The sequence below is a fragment of the Gopherus evgoodei genome, chromosome 5 (genome assembly GCF_007399415.2).
Source record: "Gopherus evgoodei ecotype Sinaloan lineage chromosome 5, rGopEvg1_v1.p, whole genome shotgun sequence".
Taxonomy (NCBI): domain Eukaryota; kingdom Metazoa; phylum Chordata; order Testudines; family Testudinidae; genus Gopherus; species Gopherus evgoodei.
In genome coordinates, this window is record NC_044326.1 from 119,968,774 (window position 1) to 119,980,941 (window position 12,168).

At 40.6% G+C, this 12,168-nt stretch overlaps 1 protein-coding gene across 1 annotated transcript in view; it reads right to left on the reverse strand.

The window, feature by feature from the left end:
- SMARCAD1 (SWI/SNF-related, matrix-associated actin-dependent regulator of chromatin, subfamily a, containing DEAD/H box 1) overlaps positions 1–12,168 on the reverse strand; it is a 65,873-nt gene that overhangs the window by 36,565 nt on the left and 17,140 nt on the right. The window contains 5 exon segments of the mRNA XM_030565085.1: positions 988–1,105; positions 1,268–1,459; positions 2,591–2,681; positions 7,368–7,431; positions 10,256–10,424. Of these exon segments, the coding sequence (XP_030420945.1) occupies positions 988–1,105; positions 1,268–1,459; positions 2,591–2,681; positions 7,368–7,431; positions 10,256–10,424 (634 nt within the window).

A 12,168-nucleotide genomic window follows, 5' to 3' on the forward strand; every position in this document is an offset into this window, starting at 1 on the left:
AACATTAAAAAGCACCCAAGAAAACGTACAATGTGTGTCTACAGGCTGAACTGCACTGTATTTACAGTTACTGCTCCACTAGTGAGAGAGGTAAAGCAGCAAAAATTTTACTATATTTCGTATACAGAAAATGTTTTAAGAACACCATTGTCCATTGTTATCTTCCTTTATACAGTTTACCACCTCCAATTGCAAATCTCTCAATTTTGTGTGCAGCCTTGTAACCACTCTCAAAGAGCCATGATTCTGGCATATTCTGCAGAAAACGTTGACTGCCGTAGCTGTTGTATAAGCAAAGGCTCTGCAGGTTCCTTGTCCCATCCACTATCCACTTGTGCTCAGCCTGTAGGCACTTGACAACCTCTACTATCTCCAAATGTTTGGCATCAGTGAACTCACCTTCCATCTCCAATTGACTGTCAAACTCAACAATAGCCTTAAATTCCTTAGCTTGTTAGACTGTCAGGACACTGAAAAGCTGGCCAGCACATCAATGTCCACCAGCCAGCATTTTCTGTTGTTCATACAAACCTGCCCTTTCTGAAGCAGTTTGAACAGTCTTGAAGAGAACAGGGCCCATGATTCCTTAGCGAGATGAATTGCATCAGAGTTATTTTTTTGGCAACATCCACTGCTAGTAGATGTGGGTCAGGATAGAGAGAGGCCATTATGCGTCCATTAAGATGAGCATGGCAGTGACCTTTGAAGTTTTTAATGAGGACCGTTCTCATCGGCTGCATAACGGAGGCTGTGTTCGGAGGCAAAACTTTAGCACAATGTATGACAGCTCTACAATTGAATGAGCTGGACAATTATCAATAAACAAGCAGACATGGCAGTCCTGTAGTTTCACTTCCTGTTCAGTTCTTTAGCCACTCTTCAAAACAGCACACTTGTCATCTAGGCATTGGCTGAACTTCTGTAGATCATAGGCAGCTTTGAGTTGTCCTTAGGGAAATAACAGGGGCACTCGCTCTTTCCAATCACCGTAAGAGACCGTTTCTCTGTCCCATCCAGGTTTGCACAACACAGCACTGTGATGAGGTCCGTAGCTTTTCGCCTTCCTGTAAGCCCTTCTTTCAGCGTACCAAGGCTTCTTTCAGCACTAGTTTCATCAGCATTGAAAGCATCATGAGGCTAGAACTCCTCTAGAATGCTAGGTAAGGCATCCACCCTCCATTCATTACCCACAAGAAGATCAGCATCTTGTTTCTTGCTGTGTTCCTTATACTGAATGATATTGTGCTGGGCTTTCCAACAACAGAACTAGCGATCCACAGGGCTGAATTCCTTCCCCTGTTCTGCTGCCAGCTGATTCGCTTTCTGTTTCAGCATCAGCCCAGAGAGTCGAACACCTTGGCCAAGCTTACACTGAAACCACAGCCCCAGGGCTTCACCAACATCTGTCTCCTTTCCATTGCCTTGATGCTTGCAAACTCTTTGTGATGTTCCCATGCGCCTGTAAAATGTTATGGCTGTTCTTCAGAATGAACGAAACCACCAACTTTGAGACAAGCTATTCACATTTGCTTAGTGCCAGGCTCACTTAGGGCCTACAGAACCTGAATTTACTGGTGAGAAATATGTACATATTGGAAGCCATGGCATATACATAAGTGCTCAGCTGTGCATGCTCAGATCCAGGAATCTGATTACAGGTAGGACTTCTCCTCTAAAGAGTTGTTAGTAAGCAGCATGCCTCTTGTTAGTATCTGAATCATTAACATTGATGTTGATTGGTAGGCATTTAATCGCTGGCAATATGTCGCCATTAACCAAAAACTGCTAATAATCAAGATTGCTATTAAGCGGAATCTACTGTAACAAAATCCTCTGAAATGTAATTGCCTTTCTCCACCTAACTCTACTTTTAACAAAAGAATTCCCATCCTTGCTACACCATAGTCTAATGTCATCCTTTTGCCATGATGTCGTGTGCTTTTCCAGGGTCTGGCCTGAAGGGATTGTAGAACTGTACATCAAATATATCAGATACAAAACTGAATGGTCACCTTCAGAATACAGCTCCTCTTTACTAGCCAAGGTTATCAAAATTACCCAACATTTGGTTTACTGTTCCAAGTTCCTTGTAAACATTTCCCCAAAACACAAAATTACCATTTTATTTTAATATAAGCATCAAAATTGCTTACATTTTTCTGTATAATTTCTCTGAGGAAAAACTTAAGCAATTTCTTGATGCTTACTTAGGATCAAACTCTGATGCGGACGGACTCTGTACACAACAGCTTCCACTGACTTTATGGGAACTGATGGTGTTGAGCACATCACAGGACCATGTCCTTAATTGTTGTTCCCTTTTTCCCATGACAATACTACAGTTGGGCACTCGGATAATTCAATCCAATAGAATATTGAAACATATCATCTTTACCAACAAGGGGGAGGGGGGAATCAAGAAATAATGAAAAAATTAAGTCAGGAGTGTTGTCAGACAGGGGGAAGCAGAGCTATTAACTCCGATAATGAAGTGTGATTTTCTGAGATAAGGCACTAATTCAGGAGGCTCTTGATGTTCCCAAGGGATCAATTTATTTTGTGGCTGTAAAATAGAAAGGATAACACTTACAGAGTTTTTTTTTGCTTTTTTGAAATTTGGTCACCATTGTCTTCAGAATTGTTTGTGGGTGATTGGCTTAGTTTCCTTTTTCGGGATGCAGCTTTAAAAATATAAAAAAAGCAGAATTGAAAATTACATCAATTTGAAATTTATCCTGAAACAGCAGAATCATTCAAATCAACATTACAGAAGCTACCAATTATGGGAATTTTGAGAAATACCAGATATTAACAAATGTGAGAATTTGTGTAAACATATCCATCCTTTTAATACAAAACAGCAAATTTTTAGGCAATATAGAATCAATATGATTTTTACAACAGAATTTTAAGCATCTGGAAGCAGAAGCAATGAAACATTCTATTCTAATAGAAATTAAAATTTAAAAACCTATTCCTTTTGAATTATACTTTTCATCTCTGTTCATGTTAAAAGGACGAAATCAAATACTGCACAAAATATGTAAAAAGTTTTCGTTACCATTTTAACAGATGGTTTAAAGGAAATGTGCAAATAGCTGAATGCATGTTTATGTTCACAATGTGTCTTTTTTGTGATATTTAAGGAACCTAAAAATGACACACAACTTATTTAGGACTCAAAATTTAGGTTTTGTAAAGAGGAATGTTATAAAAAACTTAGTATCAAATTAGTGCAACACAATCGAACCTCGAGTTATAAACTGACCAGTCAACCACACACCTTGAACAACAGTCTCACAGGAAAGGCAATGTTTGAAGCCCAGGGATTCTGTGCTGAATCAACACCTCTGGGCTTCAGAAGAAGAGCAAACAAAAGGGACAAAGAAAAACTATTGTTATTTAAACTAAACCTAAGAGCTAGCTAACACAAACATTTAGTGTTAAACACATGCTGGAGCTCCAATTCGCAGTGGGGAGGGGGCAGAGGGGTAAGAGGAACTGAAAGTAGGTTGGAGCAGCTCAGCCCTCTACATCCTTGGCTGCATGCATGCAGATCCAATGGAGCACATGTGCTGCCCTGCCAAGTATTAGTGACAACTGATCTGGTCACAAAAGATGTACAGTGATATACAGATCCGCACAAGCATTCAAAAATCCATGGAGTTCACTCAACACACACCACTATTGTCACCACTTAGTAACATACTAAAAAAGAAAAGTGAGCTGAATTCTATAAGCCACTGATTTAATTTCATACTTCATTTCCACTCTGTCTTTCAGGGTTCAACAGAGCAAGCAAATATATAACTATACCTTTTACACAAAATTTGAGAACTTATGTATTAAATATTTTAATATTTAATTTTAATATTCAACAATTAAAACTGTTCATACTTCTTAGGCATTGTTTAAATGAAGAAACTGGCTATGACTCAATTTCTGGCTATAAACAGGAGTTCTGTCATTAGCCAGAGAGAATCTGAACAACAAAGGTAATTAAGAATTTTGCCTATTCTTTCCCTCACCCAATCAGCTGTAAACTTTCACAAAAAGAAAAAACATTATGTGTTGAGGCAGGAAAGCAGGTGTTCAGTGATGCCTCCTCTTCTAAAAACAGGCCCAAAGTCAGATGATTTATGCCATTGCATTCAGGCATGCTTACTCCTGCCTAAATCTTTTAAATAAGAGCAATAGATGTCATTTTTGTCAGAATTTTACTTCCTAGAACACCTGTTTCTGTGGGCTTGTAGGCAAGGACATGAAATTGCATTTTTGTATGAAAAAGTATGGCTAAAAGGTAAAGCCCGTATACTAGAAATCAAACTTGGCATGAGCTCATCGCAAATATTTTGGTATGAACATTTTAAAAATGCAATACTGACTTCTATAAAATTATTTTAACTTAAAATAAATTTGGTAATAATAATAAAACCCACTTAATTTAGGATTAATTTTCTTCCAGGTGGGACTTCACTTATTTCTTGAAACAGGTCTAAATAGAGATCTGCTGAAGATGCAGTGCTTAAGTTTTATCTTTTAATTACTAGCATCACAATTCTCATCCTCAACATATCATATAATGGTAATTTCAACTGCTTTTTGAGATCAGAAAGTATAAACTCACTGTGGACTCCACCACACACAACACAAAGTATTAAAACCATTTGATAGTACTAAGCATCTGTCATAGCTATATTATCAATAGACCAAAGTCTCAAGATGCATAGGGGATCATTGTACATAAATTACTTCCTAATGTAAGCAAGCACGGAGCGTGGGAGAGATGAAAAAACTAGTTTCTCTTAGGGCATAGGGACACTGAGCTGTTGCTCTGCTAATGTCACAAAACACGAACATGAAATCTTTATCATGAAAGACATCTTGATCATTTAAAGCAGGAGTAGGCAAATCTTTTGGCCCTAGGGCCACATCAGGTACAGAAATTGTATGGAGGGCCGAGTAAGGAAAGGCGAGGGGAGGCTATGTCTCCCAAAACAGCGAGGCGTGGCCTAGCCTGGCCTGGCCTGGCTGCCCCCTGGAACCTCCTCCCCCATCCAACTGACCTGACTGCCCCCCCCCCCCAAGACTCCTGCAGCCTATCCAACCCTCCCTGCTCTACGTGTCCCACGTTACCTGTGGGGTGGGGGAAAAGGGGTCTTAGTCCTTTCCCTGTGTGTTCTCCTGCTCGTTTGGCTACTCTCCCTGGCACCCAGGCAGAGCTTGCTCCTGTCTGGGCTTGGCTGCTGGGCACAGGGGCCAAGATTGCTGGAGGTGGAGGGGTGCCCCTGGCTTGCTCTGTCTCTGTCCCTATCAGCAGAGGCCAGGCCCCTTGACCGTCCCGCTGCAACCCTCCCTGCTTCTCACGTCCCCCAGAATCCCCCCCTGCTCCCTGCCCCGGACCATGCCATCCTGGAGCACCAGGTCTGGTGGCGGCGCTACAGCCCGTGCCGCCTGTCCGGAGCTGCAGCCACACTGCCCAGGTGCTGGGTGAGCTGTGACTGTGAGGGAGGGGGCAGAAGGGGAGGGGCCAGAGGCTAGCCTCCACCTCGCTCACCGCACTGCCAGGGAGTTGGGCTGACTCCCCCACAAGCCTGTCCTGACCCCGCTCCCTGGCAAGAGCTCGGGGGCCAGAGGGAAGAGTCCTGCAGGCCGGATGTGGCCCACGGGTGTTAGTTTGCCCCCCTCTCATTTAAAGCAATCTTCAGATAATTAAACTGAAAGTGATCTAATTACAGATACATTCTCACTCTCACACCTCCAATCAAAGCTATCCCTAGGGGATGGCAATCAGGGCAACTTCTCACGCTCACACCTCCAATCAGAGCTGTCCCTAGGGGATGGGAATCAGAGCAACAGCTCCAGTCCACCACGCTTCTGGGGGCAGCATAATCGGCCGGTGCGGCAGGCAAACCACTGGCTAGGAGAGGCTACCCCCAGTCTGCCCCTCCCACCCAAGGGAGAGCACACCAGGATGGAGAGAGCCATGGGGGCGCTGCTGCAGCCTCCCCAACCCCAGGAACGTGGACAGCATGGCCCCAGCCCCCTGGAGCCCAGCAGTGCCGCTGAAGCAGAGTCCAGGGAAAAGCGTGTGCAGGGCCATGCCTAGCCAGCCTCCCACCTCCAGCACAGTTGGTCCAGGAAGTGACATCACTTCGTCCCAGGCCCTGCACACCCCTTAGCGATGGCTCTGCCTCCAATTCATTAACACCACAGGTATAGTTCCTGCAGCTAGATGGGGACTGCATTATCAAAACTTGTTATTTCATCTCTTGTATTATTTGATCTTTACATTACTGTATTATTGATCTTGATCTCACACTCTTCAGGTTTTTGTGTAAGCAGTAACCAACCACCAATAAAATGAGTATGATTTAATCCTGGGGAAAAAGGTTTGACTCTGGATTTATACGGAGGACACCAAGAAAGCCAAGAAGTAAGAGCGTCACGTGTTTGCTGCTCTGTACCATTCCACAAACTGAGATTTTCCATCACATTACTAAGCAACTCAAATGCCCATAAGGCATCGTTAAAAAAAAAACTTCTAGGGCCTAAAGACAGAGTCTGTTAGAGCTTCCAAAAATGTCTGGAGATATGCAAGATGGCTAACAGTCCAACAATTCTGACTTAATATTTCAAACATTCATCCTAAACCAACAAGCTTACAGGATGAATTTACTCATGAAAAAGCCCTGAAGGAAGTAACTTCTTCATGCTACTGCTAATAAAAGTTTATCTTAATCTAGAGGTGTTTATACCGCTTTCCTGAATTCATCATTAATGGCAAAACTATTGAGCTAACACCATCAACAGGCCCTTTGAGGAAAACTTTAAAACTTAATTCACAACAAACCTTGAATATAATCTATAAAAGGTACCAATCAATGTATAGGCATTTGTTTATTCAGAATTAGAACCCAGCCAATTGGATTTTAGTGGCCAACTTCCATGGGCCACTAAACCAGATAAAGTGACTGCCAATATTGATCTGGGCTGGATTGAACAGGATCTAGAGGTAAAAAGCTCTGGTATTCCATTTCAGTTCCCTTGCATAGGAAATAAAAAGAGAAAGAAAATGGCCAAGAAGATCGCTCAATTGCTCAAACGGCAACTCCTGTTCTACAGAGAAGCGCAACCTTGAGCTACAGAAACCACCAAACTCTCCTTTTATTATGAGAGCATGGAAAGAATCTAAAAAATTTAAGCGAAGAGAAAAACTAAAGAGTGTGAATATTTTTCTCTTTGCATACATGTTTTATTGCACTTCAATTTAAATATCCTCCCCTCACGTTTGCTGCAATGCGAAGAAATCTTCCTCAATAATGCACAATTGGTATAATGTTCCAGTGATAAAGATTACCGCATACCTTCATCATTAAACTTCAGACCAGCAGCTATTGCTTCATCCATTGTGCTTGTTGATTCTATCAACTAACAAGAGAAAAATTAAGTGATCAGTGACAAATTGAACAGAAAAAGTTGCCTAAGTAATGGTTCAAACTATTATTTCACCGCTTTACAAGCCAGTTAGAGGGGACAGTTATTGCCTCAGAAGCATTGCAAAAATATGGATTGAAATACTGCTTTTCAGGAAAGCAAGTTTCACTTGTGGCATTTCTTGAATATTCTCAACAATCAGTGTTCACTTAATTCCTTCAAAAACTTACCTAGTTAAAATTCCAGCATTGGAAGCTTAAAAATTCACATCTAGTTGTAAATATAAACATTTTCTATTTAGCAGTTTATTACTTTGTGCTAAGTCTTTCATATCTGTTGACTTCCTGGATCACGTGCATAAATAGGTATCATGTGCTGCTCTAGGAGGTTTATATGTATTCTTATTCCCAATCCTAGAAACTGACCCTTCTCCCTCCCCTTACATAATATCTTGCATTTGAGGCTCTCGGTATTTTTATAAAACCTGTGAACTTCAACACCTCTAAAGTGCTTGCATTCATTTTACACATGAAGTAATTTGCCAAAGGTCATAGAACAAGTCAGTTACATAGATGGAAATAACATTCAGGAGTCCCACGTTCTCACCCCCAATTTTAATCATTACACAATGCCTCAGGTTGATGACAATAGGGTAGCTGTCTTAAGCAGGCACCACTCACCCTGGAATCACTCATTTCCTGAGGGCTTGGTAAGACAGGGCTGTAGGAGAACTTTCATGTAAAAACAGGTGACAAAAGGACTGTTGTTTACAATCTCAATTGTGTTACAATGTCCAGAAGAATGTTGCACAGGTGCAAATAAGGGCAAAAATTAGCCCTGCCATTAGAATTCAGAAAATTCTGTTGGTAGGGAACCAAAACAGAAGCCTTCTTAGTCTCTCAGTCAATTGAATGCAGTCAACTCAGCTAACAGGAGTTCCAGTTAATAGCTACAAAAAAAAACTAACTTAAGTCAGCAGATATGACTGAACACAAATCAGGAAGCAGATATACTGGGTAATAAAAGCTGTAATATTTAGCCATTTTTTCTGACCCTTAATGTACTGTGAAATGCAATTCTTCCCTGAAAAGTGACACTAAAAACAGCACTTTGTATTTTCCAGCCCAAATTTACTCAGTATAGAAGTAAAAAAAAGAAGATTTCTTACTATTAAATAGCCTCCTTCACATGATCCTCTGCACACTCACATTATGAGAACATACAACTAACAGCTGAGCAAAGTGGCACTCTCCAAGAAACAGTACCAGTTGGAGCACCTTTGTCCCTCAGAAACCACCAATCTACTTGGAAAGATACTAGGCAGTGAGGATCAAGTTAGATTTCAGGAAGGACCTAGATAAGGCTATGATGAAAGGAGCTCAATTTGGCTGACTTAAATGCCAAGGCTTTAAAAACTAAGCTAGCAGAGATTTATTCCCTGAAAACTACACTAAAACAATAGATGCAACCATATACAGGAATTAAAGTTCATTTTTGTTTCAGAACTAAGTTTGAGTAAGAGCATCCAGAAGTTCTAGGTTCATACGCTAGAAGAACTAGGTGATGAAGCACCTTGCCCCCTTTATAGCACTGCCTCAAACATTTAGAGCTATCGGGTGGGGCTTTTGGGTACTCCAACAGGCACTGCTTCTACTACACTGGTTGGTATCTCCCTAACAGTGGTCATGTGCAGAGGCCATTCAAAGAACTTCCACCTCTCCCCCATCCAACAACCAGCTCTGAACACTCACTTTGACATTTGAAAGTCATGATGGGTTCTTTCCTATCTACACATCACCAGTGACACCTGTGCCATCTTCAAATTAAGCCTTCAGTCATTATTTAAGTTCTCAGAAAGGAAGCATTGCCCAATGGTTAGCACGTTAACCTGGGACAAGAAATGCACAGGTTGATACCCTGATCCATCACAATCTACTTGTGTGACCTGAGAAAGTCATTCAGTTCACTCGGTCAAGTGGGGAGAATATTGCCCTGTCTCACAGGGGTGCAGTGAGGATGAATACAGTAAAGATTGAGAAGTTCTCACATATTATGGCAATGGGGGCCATATGCAAGTGCCATAGATAGATACATGTGCGTAGTGCCACTGAAGTTGCACAGTGTGACTGAGGCCTTAATCTGAAGAAAGTGGCACAGCATACATTTCAGCTAAAGGAAGGTAGAGCGGTCAATCATTATGCTTAAAAGCAAGCATCCATACTGTGACAACAGCAGCCAATAGCATTAGGCAGCCCACTTGAGACTAATGAGAAATATCAGAGATGTAGCTCTAAGTCAAATGAATTGAAGCTATATGGAAATTCTTCTTCATGAAGTCCCAAGGCAGTAGTCTAGGTTTGATTTTCATTGCAGAGAACTTAGGACTATGAAAAAAAATGTTCAGGGTAACCTGTGGGACTGAAGTCCATGCCTTTGACTATACTAGAAAAAAAAAGTTATATAGTGGCTGATGATCACCAAACATCGGTTGCCTTACTCTGTCTAAATGGGGCTGATGACCATTTTTACTGATAGAGAGGAAAGGACTAACCTCTATGAAACAGGTGTTTCTTTCTGCAAGTTCTTTAGCAAACGTTTAGCCTCATTTACACTAACATATTTTAAATATATTTAAATAAGAATGTAAAAGCTTTAAAGGGGGACTTTTTAGGAGCATGGTAATTGAACTTTAAAATCTTATCAAATGGAAATAAGCTTTTGCTAATAAAAGAATTAAAAAGTTCTTCCTCCATTCACATGGAAGGCACTAAACACACATATTGCCTAGGAAATAGGCTGCAAAACCAAACAGTATTACTTGTAATAATTCTTGGTCACTTCTTTGTGGAAAGAGTTCCTTCAGTGTTTGGAGTTTCGCATCTCTGATGTCTTCCTCCTCGTCCATGTCTGGCAATTGGTCTGCAACATTTGTATACGTAAATATAGGTGGCACATCTTCAGCCTCTTCATCATCAGACTGTTCAGAGCTACCATATAAGGAAAAGAAATAATAAGACTTCTTTTCTTCTAAGAATTCTGTTTTAGCATCCCCATAATTGTTCAGTGAAAATGTAGCACCACATAAGCTTATATTCATATCAGGTAGCTGTTAGTGTATTACCATTCTTTGAAAGAAACTGGAAACAATGTAACAGAACTGAAACCACACATCACTGGCAGCACAGTTTAACAACAGGAAAAAATCCTCTTGAACGAAGGCCTTATTCATTCACCATAAAAGTAAAAAAAATAGCACAAATCCACTTTATTTGCAAGATATCTTTGAGTATTGCAACCTAATATCCAGCATAGCAGTGGATATGGTTGTATATTACTTGTTATCTACAATTCACAGAAGTCTACTGTACTTTAGCTTAGCAATACCAGTGAACCCATTTTTGATTTGAAGGTACCTATTGTATCGCATAGCCATCCAACGTTACAGCAGCCAACAGAAGGCTTGACATCAGTAGGTAATGTCACTATCTGTGTCTTGTCAGTACCATCAAAGTTCACTCCTTCACAAATGGAAACAGACTAAGGTATTATATAAACTCAAATTCAGGCTCAAAAGGTCCAATACAAATTTTCCTCAGAGATAAGATGATAGTGCGGACAGGGCCTTTACAAACTCACTCAGGGAAGGATCAAATCCATATCCAAGATGTCATCTAAATTAAAAAGTGAACTACATGAAAAGACCGACTTACAATATTTTAAATATATTTTAAAAAATGGCTCCATCTTGCAGTATAAACAGAACTTAATTTTGTTTTAACTATGTCCCTGAGATATACACCACTACCCCAATATAACACCAATTTGGATATAACGCAGGGAAGGGTGGGAGGGATAGCTCAGTGGTTTGAGCATTGGCCTGCTAAACCCAGGGTTGAGAGCTCAATCCTTGAGGGGGCCACTTAGGGATCTGGGACAAAAATCAGTACTTGGTCCTGCTAGTGAAGGCAGGGGGCTGGACTCAAGGTCCCTTCCAGTTCTAGGATATTGGTATGTCTCCAACTATAAAAATAATAATAATAATAAAAAATAAAGCAGCACTCCGAGGGGGGCAGGGCTGCGCACTCTGGTGGATCAAAGCAAGTTTGATATAACACGGTAAGATTTTTTGGCTCCCGAGGACAGCATTATATCAAGGTAGAGTTATAACTTGGATATATCCAAACTATGAAGGCTTACGCACAACTGGCAACCCTACAAAATGGAACCACATTTCAGTTTATCTTTAGTTTTGTAGCACAGGCAGGACCTAAACCTACTTATACAGAGGATAGCATCACAGCAATTCAATTTAGGTAAGTGTCTGCATAGAGATGGGGCAGTTGGAAACAAAAATGTTGTTGTTTCCAACTGACTCTGGCTACATATTTTTCCATTATGTATTCCATGAATAACCATCATGTTGAGAAAGTGTAATAAAATATCCTCTGTAAAAGATGCGTGCAAAAATTTGAAAAAATATTTTCATTTTTCATCAGATACTATCCTGTTCTTGCCTACAACTAATGCTTAAAAAGCTAAGCAAACCTAAAATACACCTGGACAACACCACAAAGCTGTAACAAAGCAAAAAATTCCTTTCCAACTTCAGCTAGGGATCAGTTTATGCCCTTAAGCAGGAGGATGAGTATCCCTTGTAACGTTTAAATACAGCAAGGCGGCAAATTATAGTTTTATTAATATATTTTAAATCCTTTTTGCTTCAGTACCTGC